We start from the raw sequence: 19,682 nt of genomic DNA on the forward strand, positions 1-19,682 counted from the left end.
TAGTTGGAGGAGAAACCCAATGATTTCTCTGCTGCTACCTGGTTGTATGTGATGAATATACAGTATAACTGAATAAAAAGTGGTAGTAGCTCCTAAAGACCACGTCTCTCTGCTCAGCTAAACCGTCAAATCAACACTATATTGAATTTCTTGGTGTATTACGAGACCTTTTCATCTTTTTCACCAATCTTTATTCTGACTATAGCAGCAACCACGTGCTCAAACATTTTTCTCATTTTTCTGTTTAAATTCATACATTTCACACACATGTGTCTAAAATTCTTACCTGCAGAGCTGCTTGCAAATTAAACCAGCGTGTCAGCTAGACGTGACTGACCTGTATGCCCTGCTTCATGTTTTATGTACATCACGATGGTTAGTCCGACCATTACTCACATATGCATGTTTTTTATGTGCTCCACAGGGAAGTTAATGGCTTTCATTCACTTTTTTTGTTTCTCATTTCTAACAACCTGCCCTTGCTAGTTTGCATGCTGTTATTTGTATGTGTGTGCACAAGGATGCAGATGTGTGTGTGCGTGAATTATTTATTTATTTATTTTTTTTTTTTTTACAAAGGTTGAATTCAAATGCCTGATTTCCATTTAGTGTAAATTTCCCATGGGCAGCGCCTTTGATGCAGCTGCCAGTCCAAGCAGGTGATGAACCTCCTCACCTCCTTCTCAGTTCTCTCGGGCTAATGAGTTGCTGCTGCGCTGATGCCAGCATTTTGCACAGCCAGTGAAAGAGACATTCCTTGAGGTTGGGTGCTGGGCGCGGCCTTCTGTGGTCAGCCGCAATTTGTCTCGGCCGGAGAGTCTTATGGTATTGAACGCCTGGTATTCTTCAGCATGTCCTCATGCTCCTCACACATAATGCTTTATGCAATGCTGTGTTTGTAATGATGCATCTCTGGTATTGTGATGCATGTGTGTTCTATCCTTGTGGGAACCACTTTGTGCATTTTTTCAGTCTGAGATCATTTCGGCCTTTCTTTACTTCTTCAAGGGGCTGGTTTTGGGTTAAGATGAGCCGTTGGCATGAGGGAATAGAAAATGTATGAAGTCAGAGTAAGAGCCTTGTGTGTGTGTGTTTTGTTGTGAAAGAGAGCATTTCTAAACAAAATTGATGGTGTGAGGTCTGGTTGTGCAGAACACCAAACACGCTGCGGGTGCCTGATGACTGATTTCTCACTATTTCAAAGCATTGAAAAGCAGACAGAGACAATCCATCTCCAATTGTGGCATGCTCAGCGAGCTATTTTAGGCATTTTGTCGGATGCTCTTCCATGTCATTACCCTAGCTGCCTGCTGTGCAAACAAGGCATTTCAAAACTTGACTTGGAGTTGAATGTAGAGAGATGGGCAGTTATGCTAGAGAGCAGCCATGGCTTCTTGGTTTCTACCGAATGCACAAAACCACAAGGGAAACTTTTGGGAAATGAGAAGCTGCTGAAGAAGTATTTATCTTGCAAATTGTCTCTGTCTTTATACTTCCTAAACTCTCCCATTTTATTCCCCTGGGTACAGGCTCTCATCAAATTCTAAAATCTTTCTTTATAAGGATACAAAGGGCTTTTCCCTCTAACAGGCTTGCCTCTGTCCTGGAAACCAAACCACTTGATCAAATTTTGGAATAATTTGCCCCTCTACAGCCCATTGTTTGTGTTCAAGTTCTTTTCTACATTTTTGTTATATTTAGCCAAAGGAGGAGGAGTCCTGCAAGAGTAATGCACCCAGGCCTTTGCACTCTTTGCTTCTGGTTAATGGTAATTAACATATCAGGATGGGTATCAACTAAAATGTCATCATTGCTACCAAACCAATTTTACTATTTTGGTTTCTTAGCTTGGTTTAAGTACAAGCTGCGGATACACTGTATGACATTGTCAATTTTGGGTGAAAAAGACTGAAAGAAAAAGAATAAAAACATAAAAAATGGGCAACCGAAGCCATGACTGAGAAACCCAAAAAAACTCAACATCAAACAAATGAAGCAGAGAAGAGTAGCAAGCATCAGTCGCAGTCATAAAATCAGTTGTCCTGATTTTATTATGTGAAATAGTTATTGTGCCTGTCTCTCTCTCTCATACATTATACCACTTACTGTCTTATACCTCAAAATCTCAGTTCCAGTATTTTCTGATAGATTTTGCCCCTGTTTCAGCATTTAGCCACTTTAGTGGGCAGACACACATCAAAGGCGATGAAGAGGGCAGAGAATCAAACAAGTAATCTAGTCTAGCCAGGTCCAAACGCTATGTCATTTTATGATTGTTGATATTTTTGGTTAAAGACAGCATTTAAAATCAACCTCTTTGAGGTGTAAAAAGAGAGTAACCTTTCTCATGGGTTTGGTTCCAAGTTTGGGTAATAGTTTTGGTTTCATAGTCAGTTTTTCTTTCTTTCTTGCAGTCTTTTTGGCTCTAAATTGACTCCCTACATTTTCACACACAGATAAGGGAGAGATGCGGGGTTGGCATTACAGCCTGTTGTTGCATAGTAGTCACTATACCAGCTAACAGTTACAGAACCCCTTCCTCCTACATTGTGTGGAACAGACTTGGTACGAGGTCACAGCAGGTGACCCACTGTTGACTCATGACGTAGCCTGGCTGTAATGCTGACTGTTGGGACTGTTTCAGGAAGACCGTAATTTTAAATTCTCCTTCGCGGACTCATTTGATCTCTCCAGGAGGAGGGGAAAGGAAAGAGCGCTGGTATTTTTATACCTGCTTTTTTTTTTTTCTTCAATTTTGCAAGCATGATGTCATTTCATATTTAGGCTTCAAATAATGAGAGAGCTTGGAGTGACTGTCGGGGTGCATTCATACTTAGAATTAATACTATATGGGGACTATTTGACAAAAACTTAACATTCCTGAAACATGAAAACATTTAAGAAGGAGGAACTTTAACTACTGATACTGCATGGGGATTTTGCAAGTTGATGTGAGGTAGTCCGTTTGACGCATTATTTCATTCTCACCATGCTGATAACTGACTGTGTGTATTATACGTGTACAAAGATGTGTTCAAAAGCGTGAGTACATTTGAGCTTGTTCACTGCAGGCTGCCAAAGAATTTTGTGGTGTAACCATAAATAGACAGAGCAACTTTTATACATCGCTGTCCAATCTGGCCTACTGCAGATTATACGGTACACATCAAGACATCAGCAATAAAACATGCAGATGGACACACGTCAGTGCTATTCCTCAGAGGTACGTTAATGGCAGTTGTGACGAATGGAGCTGTCCTGTCTAAGCGTCAGCGGTGGCCCCTGGCCCTCCTATGGCCTGGAGACAAAGTGTGAAGTTTCACCCAATGAGGTGAGACTTTTCCTTCTCCTCCTCCAGCTTTGGAGTCTAGGAGGCTCCTGATCTTGACCCCTACAGTCTACGCATACTGTCCCAAATTTCACACTTATCTTCTTATCCAGTTTCCAACATGACATACAGTATACAAGGTAGCTCTGGCCACATAGCTTAAATTGTTATGTGTGGGTTTCATTTTGATGAACCATACACGCAGCCAAAAGGATTCTGGGCTCATTGAGCACCATGTTGAAATCAAATTTATTGCTGAGTGGGTCCGTCTTGTGCTCCATTTTAAAGAATTTCTAAGGTTTTATTTTGTTTTTTTGTTCAAAATAATTTGAATATACAGTAATCGACACAATAAAAGAAGGAACGTTTTTGTTCGGCCTGTAGTATATGGTCGACCTAGATAGGGTTTATAAATTATCACAAAACTAAGCAATCAGGTGAGAAAGAATTACATAAGAAGGGGAGTAGAGTAAGAGTAGAGGGCAAATGAGATTTGTAGAGAATTATATAAGTTGATCAGTGACAGTTGAAGAAGTGGAATACCAGATTTAATATGAAGCATGTCTGTTGCAGACAACGGCAGCAGTCATGCACGGCAGGAGGATGGTAATCTAAGACAAGTCCAAAAGGAGGATGGGCAGAGGACACTCCATAAATCTTTACTCCGTGCTTAAGCCTCTCCTCCACACCGAATGTCAGCAGGCCTGTTTGACCTCATCTCTAAACATGCACACACTTACCATGACCATTAACTGACTGCATCAGGCCTGCCCTGGTCAGTCACACATGAATGCTCAGACAAACTACTATCAATCAGATCACAACAGCTCAAGTTACTGGAGTTTCACACAAAACACAGGCTAAAAAATGTCACTATTTCAAGTACAGTGCACCAAAACCTGGCCAGGCACACTTTAACAAGATTAGGAGTGGGCGAAGTATTACAGCACTCAGTTAAGGTTTGTAGTTTTGAGTCATCCGGCCCTGGGCGTCTGTTCCACAGCTGGGCTGTGAACGGTAAGCACCAGGTTACATTCCTCTGTTCACCTGTTAAATGACACTCTGCTATTCATCATGCTTGATAAGACATGGCCATTAGATTCAGCTTACAGTAATCTGCCTTTTGATGAGATATTTTAGGCTGTTATTTTTCATGGACGTTGGATTCCTGTGTGGCTGCCAAAGCGCTGTGTTTGAAGTTGAGCCCGATTCAATTATGTATCTCTGACAATATTGAAGTGGTGGAATTTAGTGTGTGCTGTTGTATGTGTTTGTGTGCCTTGAGTGTTTTCGTCTAGATAGAAATAGCAGCAGACTCTCTTGGTGCTTAAAAATGTAGAATGGGTTTGCGTGTACTCTGTACTTGGCTGTGCAAAAAATCAGAGTCTGCGCAGGGATACTTGTTTTACAAGCAGACGAGAGGTCAAATGGGACTCATGAAAAAGTCTTCCTTCCCATGTACATGTGACAGGATAACAGCTGTGTGAACATTAAACTGTCTTACACTGAAATTCAAGATATGCATCTTGAATAAAATATCCCTGCTTTTCCTTCCTTTAGCTTCAGTGTTAAGGTTCCTGATATCATGGGGACAGACAGTTGGGATGGGATGGGGGGTCGGTGGCATTCAGTTTCATACGAGGGAAAGAGGAAGAGGAGGATAGGAAGATGCTCCATGTCTGGCACATATGTGTCTGATCAGAGTTCAGATCTAAGTCCATAAATTCGGATTTAGGAGGAGGGGTCGCAGAGTTCAGTCCCGTCTCAGACAGCAACTTCAGCCCATTGCCTCTATTGCCATTTATCTCCTCTAGTACAGTTTTGTTGGCAGTAGTTTTACAGTAATTTCTTTCTTCTATTTCAGTCTTCAACACAGCAGAATTACAGGGAGTTACTGATTTCCTCTTTGAGTTCAGTGCTGACTGATATGCATCCAGTTTGTGAAGCATCTTATCAGTGTGTTGCTCTCTATGTCCACCCTTACAGACTGTCTCAGACTGGCTAAGATTTGGCTTCCGAACTGAAAATATTCAAGGATATTGATGTTAAGGTGCATTATCCACCCACACACCAGGAGAGGTGGTCTGGCTGTCATGGAAGCAGATGTTTTTGTATGTCTGTGCCTTTGCATGTTTGTGGCAAGGCCGTGGGTGACTAGTTGAAAGGGGGTCATGCACATTTGTTTTTTTACGGTAAATTTACGTGTCTGGGCCCACAGATGACCAGAGGTATGCTGCTGCCTCTGTAGAAAGACTTTGTTGACTCAGAAATTGCACCTGGCCTTTGAAATTAAAAAAATTTAAACTATTACAAGACAAAGAAAAAGAGAACATTGTTTTAATAATTTTTATGGCTTGAAAGACATAGCTGTGCTCTAGGTGACTCAAAGCATGGCCATACATGTGACCGCAGATCTGCTCTGTGTGGCTCAGCTATTGCATTAACTCTTTGTAATTGTTGTTCCAAGAAAGCTATGATACATACATAAAACAGGCACAGACTGTTCTGTGGTTTATCTCCAGCTGTAATTACTCAGTGGCAGCAGGATCAATTATTGTGGTCATGGAAGAATTTAGAAATTTGTAAATTGATGAAATTTGCTGCACAGGATCTGACGTAAGCAGTCCCATAGGCTTGACCACATGCTGTATGTAAAAGCTGATTGTAGCTTGGATGTTTGAGGAAAGAGTTTGGTTTAATTAGGCCAATGACCCTTTCACCCAAAAAAAATAAAAAAATAAATAATAATAATAATAACTTCCTCCATCGTCAAACCACACCAGACAGAATTAAAGTCACTTGTACCCAAAGCTAGTTTTACAAATAAATAAAAAAATGCCAGATGTGACCTCACTGTTGGTCTCAGCAACAGTTGGCCAATAAGACCTCTGATCTTTTTGGCCAGCAGTCCACTTCCTTTTACTTGAGGCTTCGTGTTGCTGTTAAAATATGTGGGCTCATTTATTTTATATGGCTGATTTGTTTAATTTTGGGCCTGTCTGGACGTTCCTTTTGTTGGTTTTTTACGCTGGATTTATTTGACAGTTTGGAGGATATATCTTCCTTGCAGAATGATATCATGAGAGGACATCGTCTCTGTTTTTGTTAGTGTCATTTGGTCTCCTTGGAGTGAAAACAGAGGTTGCCATGACAACATGCCACTTTTTTTTTTTTTAATGATGTCAACTGACCCTTGAAAGACCTTTTTAAACAGCGAAATATTATGTGGAAGTGGGTGTCTGATTGAATAGGATCAGTGTTTGGTTGTTTGTGGTGTAGCTGAGAAATTATTTTGCATTTGTGTGTTTGGGTGTGTGAATACTTTAATGCACCTGTGTATGTTTGTATGTTAATAAACCCAGCATGTTGCTCCGAGGGAGAAAACTCTTTATTCTTGTTGACTCATATTTTGGAAAGCCGCTTCCATCGGCACTTTTCTGTTCACGTTTTTTGTAATTCTCTCTTTTTTCTGGAGGAGGATGCCAGTCAGACAAAGCAGTGGGTCTGAGACGGCCACTGTCAGTCAGTAATTAATAGGAACATCCAGAGACCGTAAAAGCCCTTCCTCTTATTAACCCATGTTTTATAGTCTCTTAGGGAGAATACGGTGCTTTTCATGTTGTTATCACTACAAAGCGGAGATAGCTCTTTCAAAAACCAGAAGAATTGGAATTAAAAACCACATGATTACAGTGTGTGCCACAGGGACAGACGTCATTAGGGGTGTGTTCCTCTCAGCGTGGATGTTTATGTCTTATCAGCTCACACACAAACACAGAGAGGGCAGGCCTTCCTAGCAACAAGCATCACAAATAATCCCAACTGCCATGTCACAGCAGTGGGCACCCGGGATCTACATTGACAGCGACCAAAATATCACTAATTGTGCCTGCATAAAAACCTATTTTGGAGCCCCTGCAGAGAGCAAAACACACCACACCCTTTCATTCTGCTGTGGACTGTACATCAGGCATCAACATCAGGCTCTAAACAAGCCACAAATACCAGGTTTTTATTTGCTGGCGTTGGTGAAATTGAAGTTAGGAGTGTTTGGGATTATTATATTGTCACATTTTTGTGTGTATGTGTGTGCAAGCATATGTACGAAGCCTGACCAGAAACAGTAGCCACAGCCATCTGTCTTTTACTTGCCAGGTGCTGCCAACTCCAAGTGGTCTATTTAGATCCTGACTTATGCAAGCTATTTTTGTTCAGGCCTAGCTGGGCTTTTTAAGTGGCCTACTTAGTTCTGGCGTGAGGGATTTCTGAAGTAACGGCCAGTATATTTGGTGCCCTTTCTTTTTGTGTCACACTGTAGTACGTGCTGTAGCACTGTCATCTTTTATTTTCATGATATCCTCGTTCCTCCAGTCACAAATCAAAGCACCAGAGGTTTCCATGGTGACAGGGTCATATGGCTGGAGCTCAGGTTCTGCTGTGGTGCTTTTGATGGTCAGCAGACTGTGGCCCGGACTTGTATAGGATCAGAAAAAGCAAGTTTTCTTTTTTTTGTTTGGGAGACAGATTCCAGAACGCAACACCAAGAAAATGCATGACTGTGAATCTGCTTGTTAAAATGTTTGAAGCCCACAAAATGTGTCACATTAGAGGAAGTTTACCTCTGTCCAGCTTTGAGGGGTTTCGAGTAGCAGTGAGATAGATTAGTATGGGTAGGATTTATCCTTGTTGTAAGGCAAGGAAAAACATGGAGACAATTCAATCAACTACCGGAAATTGTATGAATGAGTCAGAGGGGGCAGCTCTAACAACAGTTGTTGTGTTTTAAATATGCCTTAAATGTATTTTTTCTGCTCTTCTGTCTTGTGTGGAATTTGGCAGCTTGGGGCTGCTCCCTCCCTCTAAACCCTCTCCTCAGTCTGAGCAATTTGTGTATGTCTGACAGTGTGACTCAGAGTGGCTGTCCTGGTGTGAGAGTGTCAGTGTCTCGGTGTGTATCATGCTGTCAGGAGGGGAAGCTCTGTGTGCAACCTAAGAACAAGGAAATCGTAAGTGACTTTGGTTTATCTAACTGGCACCAGCACCACAGCTTAGGTAAGTTATGGACTGAACAACCATCTTAGTTAGTGATGTCATTTGCTGCTATACTCAGGTGAAAGTCAAGCTTATGTAGTAAATCTCTTTTATTTGATCTTCACAGTCTAGCCATACATTATTGTTACAGGGGAGATTATCAGACTTGGGGCACACTCACCATGAGTGAGAGTACAGTCGTGTGGTTTACATCTCATTGAACCTGGCAGAGAACTTAGGTCTTTTACAAGAACATTGATAACTTGTATTTTTTGCTGAAAAATTTAATGTTGCTCATCTGAACAGCTGATAGACTGTGTGTAAATAGTATTTGAATGAATGAATGAACCTAAAAAACCTGCTTGCGTTCCACCTCTTTTATATCTATTGATTTCTTCGGGCCATCTGACAAAACTGACTGAAATTCATTTGAATGTGTCTGAATGTGTGTGTTCGTATGTGGGGGCATCCCCATGAGTGCCGAGGTGTATGACTTAGTAGCTCAGCTGCTGCACATGTCTGTCACTATTTCGGATGACTCTCTCTCTCTCTCTCTGTCACACACACACACACACACACACACACACACACACACACACACACACACACACACTTCTAGCTCTTCAACAATTAATTCCTGCACTGACAGATACGGTTAAATTTGTTGTTTTAAACTGCAAGAACTGTACATGCGGTATTATTATATATTATATATTATTTGGTATAGTTAGAAATAAATTCTTACCAACCACAGTATGAATTTGACATGTCATATTATACATGTCATATCCATGATGATTCAGTGTAAAGCATTTGTCTGCTTGGTACACTGACACTGAGATCTGTTCTCCTGTAATGCTTCAGTGGACCATGTCTGTTGATGAGCAACATGATGGAAACTTTGCCAATCTAGCCTACCCTCCCGCTTAGTTAAAATTCCTTGGAGAAAAATACCCTTCATTGCTTCCGGTCAGAGCTCTGACTGTCATGTGCAGCTGTCTATTGTCCAGAATATTCCAGTGATCTCTGACCCATGATCCTGTGCCCTGATTAACAAGGCTCCATCACCAGAAGGCTTCCGCTGCTTTATTAAGCTTAAGATTCCTGCATGTATCATCTTTAATCAAGACATTTGTGTGTGCATGAGCTTTAGGCACGTAGCAGAACACTTAAACTAAGGTCAGTCTCAAATCTGGGATGCTAATATTTCCTTTTCAGTCCAGATGATAACACTCAAACAAATGGACTACAATTTAGTAATAGATATGTACATCTAATGTGGCTTAATTTAGACCATTAATATACAGTAATTAAGTAGTTCTGAACAAACTATATAATTTAAAATTATTTAGCCCCTGGAAGCTCAAAATAGTAATATACCAATAATATACCAACACCCTTTCCCGTCATTAAAACTGCATCAATATTAAATGGTGATTGAAATTATTTAACCACAGTCCAGTACAAACTACCACTGCTAATGTTTGCTAAGCAAAATAAAATTGGACTGATAGATTGAAGCTGCATTAATCAAATTTTTGGCCACGTGCGGGGAGAACTCCCCAACAAGCTCAATGTCACATAAAAGTTTGACATATCATGGCCTCATACAGTTAACATCACCAACAAGTTAGCAAACACCAGTATTCACACATTCAGCACATTTTGAACATTAGCATTAATTTGGAGTGTTAATGGATATGATTCCAATGTACTTTTCTCACTTTTCTCTGCTCTGTTTTGGTCTTCGTCAACTCATGAGAAATACAACTGGGTCTTTAGCTTGCTATATGTGTCACCATGTTGTCCAGCTAGTTTCTAAATTTATCTGGCTGCTATTTGGTGCTGGGCAGCCAGAGTAAAGTGGATTTATCTGAGCAAATTCACTTAAAACAGCTGTCCGCCACACCCGGAAAAGATGCTCATGAGAGCAGTGAGAATTGTGGGTCATAAAACCAAAACAATGGGCTGAAAGATGCCAAAATGCTCCATGGAGCTGAGGGGAACTGCAACCTCTTTCACTTTACACGTAATCTAAACAATGACTTTATTTAACATGAGTCCACAGTCATGCCAGTGTGTCTTTGACACTGTACTTAGGTGCATTGGTGCTTTGAGCTAAATGCTCTCATATTAACATGCTGTTGTTAAACAGGTTTAATTTTAATCATACATCATCTTAGTTTTCATGTAGCCTGCCAACATTTGTGACTTAACACTAAACACGAAGTATAGCTGAGGCTGATGGCTTTGCTAGGATGGCTACAGCTTCAAGTGCAGCTTTAATGCTATCAGATAAAATTAATTTTTCTCTTTTAAGGATAGCTAATGTGTTTGGTATTATGGAAAATTACAGTAATAAAGGAGGGCTGTGGTGGGAATAAATATTTTGCAGCTTTAGTGACATTGTGAATTTAGAACTTTCACTGGGCCTTTCAGAGCTGCATTCAATGTTGGTTTCAGTCAGCATCGGTGGGAAAGAGGAAACCCAATCTGCTTTCCATCTTGTGTTTGCATGAATTAGTAGATATCTCTGTTGTGGGTAATAAAACCAACATTGCTTACTATATAGTTTGGGCAGTTTCAGTTGACCTCTATTGTAGTTTGTAATTAGGCATAAAGACAGCCTCGATGCCGCTCTTCTTGTCCAGTTGCACTTTGGTTGACTTCTGTGGTCCATAAGCTCGAAAAACTGAACACTGAGAGGGAACTTTTGAATAAAATCAAAGACAAACATGTCTGTGGAAGTGTACATTTAGTCTTCCCACCTCTTATATCTCATAGTGATTGCTGATTGATTCGTGGGTGTGTTTTTGCAAGCTTGTCACTCTTACATCCTGTCGAGGTCATTTTTTTGATTGAACCCTCCTTGTTTCTTTTTCTCTTCCCTCTGCGCTCTGGCCTCCACTCGTTTGGGTTTGTGGTGAAATTGAGCCTTGCTTCATAAAATTTTCCATCAACAGCAGCAAATAACAACAGGGTCAGATGAGGAGAGCGCGGCCCTCAGCACGCACTATGGAGGCCACGGCAACAGGCTCTGGTTTGGTCTGTCCTGTGAAAAGCTCTCTTCTCCTGTATGTGAATAGGCTAGCGTAGGGAGCACCATTAAAAAGAGATCATCCTCCTATTGATATCTGAGGCGTCATCTGGCCTAACTTGTCTTAAGTGAGATGTGTATAATTGCTTTCTCACATGTTATTCTTATTCAGAGAGCTGTTGACAGGCTAGTTGATGGTGATGGTGGGATGTTTAGTCACCATCTTGGCTTGGTGCCTTAAGGGTGGGAGATGAATGAAGAGGTGAGGCGTTACTCATGCGGTCTATTTAATTTCAGCTATTTTGTATGCATGTTTTGAATAGTTGTGTTTTATAATGGTATTGTGTTAAGAGGAAATGGGTGGTAAAGCTACATTCTGCCAAGAAATTTCTACCTTCACTCAACTCTCTCAGAACACAGAGCGACTGCTTTTCTAACACACCCTGCTTCCCCTCCAAATGATCCTATTGATGGCTGAATTCCTTCTGTGCCTCCTGGACTGTATGTGACTCAACAAAGTCCCCACTCCCCCACTGGATAAAACACTCCATGCTGTTTAGGCCTAGCACAATGTTCAGCACATTCCAAAGAAATAGAGAGGGGATTAAATAAACATTACCGTCTGTCTGTAAATGAGTTTACTCAGTAATTATGCATAATGGTAGATCATTAAGGTTGATTAATAAGGGGTTTTTATTGTTGGGAATGGTTTGTGCTTCCTAGTTTATGCTCAGTCAACCCTCAGAGGAGCACGAGCTGATGAATCTTGTTCCCTGCTCTGTGTTTTGTCAAATTGTGCCCAAACAAATTTACATTGCCATTCCTTTACTCCTTCTGAGCAGATGGTCTGTGTTTTGAATTCAGCATTGAGAGCCTTGTAGACCTTTGTGCCATAACCAGAATGGAAAACTACTGAAGACATTTAATAAAGAAAAAAAACATGTAAGGCCACTGATAAAATGCTTAAATTATATTTTCTCTTTTTAGTTCACATATGTTGCTGCATGGAAATGCCATATTTTCTTTTCTTTTTCTTGAGGTCTGGACAGATTCAGGCCACCCAGAGAAAAAACATATCTCCCTGCTGTTTGCTGGCCTCTGTTCACTGTCGTTACACATAAATACACAAAACACACAATTTCGGTACCTCCAACAGCCTTAACATCCCCATCACGAAAGCCATAGTCATTCATTTAATGATGTAATGTGTTACATTAAACCCTCTCCTGTATGTGTTTAATTTAACAGCGCTCAAAAAATGTCCAAATGATTTCCTGTATTAAAGGGGCTCTGTGTTGTGGGGTCCACATCAAACTTAGAGCATATGGCTGCAAATTCCATAGTGACCCTTTGTGATTAATTCAGAGAGTGACTTAAAAGAAAGTATTTAAGTTAAAAAGAAACTCGAATTTCCCAAGAAAACCCACAGCAGACATGGCTGTCACCCAAACAACTTGTTTTCCCTTTTCTCTGTCTGGTTATTGTCTGGAAAAACGGATTTTAAAACCACACGACATATTGATTTGCTCAAACAATCAAATTTTACTCTCTGTAAGTATTGTACCAAAGAATTAGGCCTGTATCTTATAACAAAGTCAATTCACACAGGATCCTTGGGTTGTCCCAGCCTTTCACCTTCTGGATCATGGGTTTGGTGCACAGATAGCTCCCGTAGTGTCGGAAGCATGGCGGATGGCCTCCATTGGCTTGAGGGCTAACACACTAGTGGAGGTCTCCTTGCTCGTGCCACAAACAACTCTTCATTAGTTTCATTTGACAATCTATTTCCTATCATTTCACACAACGACATCTGGCTGCATGATAAAGCCAGCCAAGTTTCCTTTGTTTCCCTTCATCAAGTGACAAGACAGAGGAACCACTCTGAGGAGTCTATTGTTCGTGGGGGAGGCTGGTGTAAAAACAACGGCAGAGAAAGCAGAAACAGAGTGACAGGTCTCTGCACTGCTCCACCTGACACTGCTACTGATGAATTGCTCAGTGATCCGTCTCAGTAATGACAGGGCTTACAATTTTTCCTGTCTGACCTGGCCTGACTCATGCTCATTCACCTCCTGGTCCTGTACTTGCTATTCATTCATTCACTTTCTCTGTCTAACAGTCAGTCTGTCAGGTGTAAATCCTCAGGTATGAAGTCTTGTCTGAATATTTTGGCTGATGGATTGCTTTCTGGAACAGGAGTCAGCCTGCTGTTTGACTGACACACCAGGGTGTATAAAATCCAGTAATGGCCATGCAGCACAATGCCGGGAATTTTTATATAGCTCTGCAAGATAGCTGGATTTCCTCAGGTTGGGGTTCTGGATGGACAGAACAGCTGTTCTTCCAGCATTTTGGGAATTGTTGCCCCTCCTCCTTTCAGTGCAGAGGTCGAGAAGTGAACAAGACACGTATGCCCTTTCTTCTGATAGGCTGTACAAAGTGTGGAGTATGGGTATTTTGATTTGATATGTCATAATGCACTTTAAAAATAAAAGATAGGACATTAGTGAGGTTGCGTTATCCTGTATTTGATGTGGTAACACGATACTTGGGGAGGGGTGGTCTCCACAGAGCCATAACTCTGTACAGAGAGATGAGACGGAGTAAGCTGGTTGTGTTGTAGACCCTCTCATCCCTCCTGGGTCCCAGATCAGGAAACAAAGTCAGTGTTAGCAGAGTCCAGGGAGGTGGTACATGGCCCAGGCAGCTGCGCAGACACACAGAACTCTGACTGGAAGGAGGGAAAGGGTGTATCTGCTTCCCATAACACGCCATCTCGTCAGTGCCTCAAGGTGGCTGATATTTGGCAGATATGGAAACCCAGACATGCCCAGAGGTTGTGTGTGAGTGTGTGAATGAGTAGTTACTGATGTGAGTTAGATTGGCAGGCCTCCATCCTATTTGGCAAAGGTATATTTAAGTTCAAGTATTTGTCAAAAAGAGTGATGGCCCTTGCTTGTTAGTAAAATTTTATTGAAAAGGTAAATGAATTTCATGATTCATGATTTGAGCTGCCTGTGGTCTATATGTAGCTTTTATCCTTTACTGGAATATATATTTCTTTTGGCAAGAAGTGAAATAAATATTCAGCCACAAGACCCCCTTCTCTGTAATGCTTTGGATTTCTTGGTCCGCAAATTAACCATATTGTCTATACTCTTTTAAAAGACTAATTTAAAAGTTGGTGAGCATTGTATCTGGTAGGAATAATGTCCACAATTACCCACATATAAATAAATCAAAATTTTCTTTGGACTGTATAGACCGTGCACTGCTACAAATCACCAGAAAGTGAATGCAGAATTTTACACCTAGGACAGTTTTAAAACTTAATCAGTTACTACTAAATTAAAATATACATCTACAGGAACGGGATGGCAATGTTTAGAGGTTGAGTAGTCCAACACTTTGATCCAGATTGAAATAACTTGAAACTAATGGATGGATTGCCATGAAATTTTGTACAGACATTCCATGGCCTATTATATTAACTATTTGGTTATCATGAAATTTGCTTCATATATTCAATGTCCCTAGAGGATAAATTCTATTGATTTTGGTGATCCTCTTATTTTTCTCCTTACTGGTTCCCAAAAGATGGACTGTGCTAACAATACCCTGACTTTTTATCTAGCACCATCATCACATAACGTTTTCAGTTTGTCCAACACTTTGGTTCATCACTAAATACCTTCAAATCTAATGAAATTCCCATAAGCCTTGGCTATGTTCCCATCAGCCTTGTGTTAAACACTACTTAGCAAATGTTAGCATGCTTACACGCTAAACTAAGATTGTGAACATGGTAAACATTATAGCTGCTAAACATCAGCATGCTACCATTCTTGTGAGCATGCTCACTGATTGTAGCATTTAACCCACAGCTAAGCCAAAGTACAGCCTCACAGATCCATTCGCATAGCTGTAGACTCTTAGTCTGATTTTACTAGGTTTTTATGAGTTTAAAGGTCAGTTTTTTTGAATGATGCTTATTCTATTCATCACTCAGCATAGTGCAGTTTGCAAAGTGTTAGCTTGGAGCACCAGTTTAAACCGTCTACAGGGTAGAAAAGGATGATTTTGATCACTATGTTTGTCACAATCCTTCAAATTCGCCGTATCAATTCAAACTCTAGTTTGATTTTTCAAGTGATTAATGTAAGGCTTTGCTCAGTATTGCAAAACAGTTGCCCTGATACCAAAGTTGTGTTTCACCTCCTCTACCAGGTGGTTCTGTGAAGGCCGTGAGCTACACAACTCTCCTGACATACAGATCTGGAGGGATGGTGACCTGCACACACTGGTGATCGCTGAAGCCTTTGAGGACGATACGGGACGTTACACCTGCGTGGCTTCCAACAGTCTTGGAGCAGACAATACCTCTGCTGAGGTTTACATTGAAGGTCAGAAATGAAATGTATCATTTACCCATCAGGAAATTGGTTCATTTTTACTTTTGAGACATTCGTGTCATTACTCTTTACTGATGAGAAGCCTCTATTGACCCCTACATTTCAGTTTTGAATATGGGTTTCCATGGTAGCTAGTCTGCTGTAATGACTTACAGCAAAAAGGGAACACTGCTTTATGGCACGAATCAAGGCAGCTGTTCTTCTCACACAACTGAGCTTTCAGTGTTAGTGGATAAGATTGGTTTGCTAAGAGGACAAGAAGCAAAATCCCTTTTGTACAAGATTTATGAGTCATAATATTGGCATACATTTAGGGCAATTAAAAACGGCAGAACAATTTTCCTTGGAATTTGTTAATTTTTAGGATTTTTACTGTTAAAAAAGTGGCCTGTCTCATATAGGAATAACCATCATCGCCTCTATTAACATCCCATTGTAGGAGCTTCATCGTCAGACTCAGAAGGAGAAGGAGCAGCGTCGAAATCCAGATCAGGAACCATGCCTCAGTACGTGTGTCTGCATGACCTCTTGGGACCCCATGACCCAATGAACCTTGAAACCCTGAACAGGTTAATTGAGCCCTACAGCAGCTAATCAGGTCTGCTGCCTGCCCCTACTTAACTAGGCCCTTAAAAGGCCCCTTAAGAGCCATAACCCTGAACCCATTCACAGGCCACAATCTAAATAATGAGAGGTGCAGAGGGTTAATATTGTAAAAAAATAGTCACTCTGTGTGTCCCCTATACTTCTTTCCAAATGTTAAACTTTTTACCCCTTGTTCTCTTTCACTCTCATCTTTTATTTTTCTTGCCTTTCCCTTGAAGCCTTTTCTTCTGCTTTATATGCAAATCATATTAGCTTGTTAATTACGTGAAAAGCAATGTCCTGGGCCAAATCCAGATGTCAAGGCATTTTTAAACTTTTTTGGTATGTTTTTTTCCATATAGCACTTACTAGACTGACAAAAAATCCAGCACACAATTTTCTGTCACTATATACTTTATATGGTTATTTTTGTGCATCAAAATGCATATTACAAATTCTGAACATTTTCTAGTATTAAAATAATGCATTTTTTGGATTGTGCACTCCATCTAACATTACTGGCTCTGAGTGCTTTCTAGTTCTCTAAATGTTTTTGATTATTATCTGTTGTATAAATCTTAAAGGTTTCCGTTTACACACTGAAGCCAAGATCTCTGATATCATCTTAATTGCTGAGGAGACAATTTTCTTTCATTCCAGTATCATAGTTTAACTAAAAGAACATAGAGTCAACACAAAATGCTTTCGTTTGTTTGCTGATTTATGTTTTACTTATTTTAGGGTGCAGAAGAAGACTAGTTCAATGTCCCTAACAATACGCTCATCATCACCCAAAACCCCTGAGGTCCTTCCTCATCGTTCCACCCTGGTCCAATCCCTGTCTCAGCCCGCACAGCGGGTAAGCCACCCAGAGCACACGGCACAGTGGAGCTACACAGACTCATATACATGGTCTCTTCAGTGACATGAGCAGACAACTTCTGAATGGACTCCACCTGTTCGGAAAGTAAGTTTGCGTTTTTTTCTAGATGCAGAGCCCGGTGTCGTCACTGTATGGTGGTGAGGTGTCAGGCCCTCCTACATTCACTAAGGTAAGTCTGTGTACAGAACATACTATATAAATACTATATGATGAAAAGTAAATGGACACCCAAACATTATGCACATATGTGATTATTGAGCATGTCATTCCAAAAACCATGATCATTATTATGCTGCTATAACAGCCTGCACTCTTCTGGTTAAGTTTTGGAACCTGGCTGCAGGGATTTTCTCCCATTCAGCCTCAAATGCAGTAATGAGGCTGAACACAGATGCTGGGCGATAAGACCCAGCTTGCAGTTGGCGTTTCGATTCATTCCAAAGGTCTCAGGTCTCGGTTTTCCAAGTCTGGTGAAGGGACATTCCTCGGACTGTTGTATGAAGATAGAAGCATACCATTTTCTAAAATATTTTCTACGCTGAGTCATTAAAATTTCCTTTAACTGGAACCAAGGGACTATAGCCCAAACCATGACAAACAGCCCCAGATACATACATACATACATACTTTCATATGGTAAGTCCTGCATGCAATATATACACATATACATACACAGAACCTGATACACATGTACTCAGTCCTGTACCATAATAACAGTATGTAGTGTTGTGGCTTTCATTATTTCAATTCAAAACAGATAAAACAATAGCTTTGGTGAGAGCTCCTCCTCCAGCTCCAGATCACCTTTTTCCAACTCAGACTCTTCAACACTCCCCCAACATCCCCCAACTCCCTCTCCCTCAGGCTGTGGGTCTTGCGATGGCGGGTCTGAGACAGGCTGAGGCAGAGCTTCAAACAGCCCTGCCAAACCCACAAGGGTCAGGTCTCTTTCACTCTCATTCAGCCAGTCAGGCCCTAAATCATTTTTCACTTCATTACAAAAAGACATTTGTTTTTCTTCACCCCCGCCCCCGCCTCCTTTAAAAACTTTTGCAGGCTTTAATCATCTCAATGAGAGAGGATGTTCGCCTCTAGTGAAGTCAGCACCGTGATGTCACCCATATAACACACCCGCACACATACACACATACACTGTCAAACCCATGATGTACATCCCACCCTTGGTCTTCCCAAAATATACCAATTCCAAACACACAGTCACAGAGAAAGGAGGCTCAGTCTCCCACGCACATTTATTTACACTGACACTGAGTGCCTCTTGCTGATGGATGTACCTGTCTATGTCATTCTGGCTCTGTAAGCTGGAAGAAGAGACAACACAGTGTTGACACTGACCCCTATGTGGATGTTTTGGGGTTTTTTCAGTTCTGCAAAGCTGCAAACTGTCATGTGACTGAATGGACACAGGACTTAAGTTGCTAGCTGTAATGAAGAGGTCCTGCGATTTTGACGTTAAGAACATCCATTATTGCCTAAATACACCATTTTCACACATTTATAGGTGAATTAACTGTAACTATAGCAGATACAAATATAAGTAATGATAAAGATCTTACAGCAGAGTCTAATATTCGTTGTCTTAACAGAAGGGCCAATAGTTTCCTTCCTCTTTATACTGAAAGCTAACTGCTATCTTAAGCTATTTTAAAATGACCTATTTACTAAGTAAATCATTATACACATACTTTCACAGAATCAGAAGGTGATCTTGTAAAAATTCTATTTAGGAGAGATCCTCAGTCATATACTTCCAAAAGGCAGTTATTAAGCTGTCAATGATGATAAAAAGATTGTATTTCACAACCTGCCAAATACAACTTTTACTTTCAGTTTTCCAAATATTTAAGAAATTAGTTCATCTTGAAATACAATAATTTGACAAAGTAAACTTGAGGGTATTTTGTGAATTGTCAGCGTTAAGTGACAGCTATTTGGACAAAAACAGATGCTCATTTTAGGCTAAAGTTTAAAACAAATGGACGGTGTGAAAAGTCAGATCTATGACTATTTTTGGATCGTGTGATACCCAAAACCAAATAGATCCAATAAAATGTCAGAGGATGTCAGGCTCTTGGAGGAAATATCCGTGATGTTTTAAATAATCATGTTAGCCAAAAGAAAACCAACAAAAAGTGATTTTATTATTTCCCCAAAGAGATGATCCGAGGGTGAACAAACGGATGGTCATTCTATTTTCAAGTTCATTCTGGAGTGGACAGGGCGTTTGGGAGCAAATTGGAAGATGGTTACCAGACCTAATGACCTGTGGTGAAATTAAGTGACCTTTCAGAGACGATAGTGTCCGCTGAACGCTCAGTTCCTCAGATGGTGTTTCATGACAATGTATCGTCTTCAGCCCTCCCTCTGTCTCCATCTATGTCCATC

The 19,682-nt window shown here is 40.7% G+C and overlaps 1 protein-coding gene across 8 annotated transcripts in view; it reads left to right on the plus strand.

Moving 5' to 3' along the window:
* The window catches only part of palld (palladin, cytoskeletal associated protein), a 53,741-nt gene that overhangs the window by 6,117 nt on the left and 27,942 nt on the right, over positions 1-19,682 (plus strand). For 5 of the 8 annotated variants that reach the window (XM_040128054.1, XM_040128061.1, XM_040128062.1 and 2 more), the window contains exons 3-6: positions 15,624-15,799; positions 16,248-16,377; positions 17,135-17,252; positions 17,383-17,445. In XM_040128054.1, the coding sequence (XP_039983988.1) occupies positions 15,624-15,799; positions 16,248-16,377; positions 17,135-17,252; positions 17,383-17,445 (487 nt within the window). The remainder of the gene's footprint in view (positions 1-15,623; positions 15,800-16,247; positions 16,378-17,134; positions 17,253-17,382; positions 17,446-19,682) is intronic. The other 3 variants (XM_040128057.1, XM_040128060.1, XM_040128059.1) reach the window with 1 other exon arrangement.

Source organism: Xiphias gladius, chromosome 6, assembly GCF_016859285.1.
Source record: "Xiphias gladius isolate SHS-SW01 ecotype Sanya breed wild chromosome 6, ASM1685928v1, whole genome shotgun sequence".
Lineage (NCBI taxonomy): Eukaryota > Metazoa > Chordata > Actinopteri > Istiophoriformes > Xiphiidae > Xiphias > Xiphias gladius.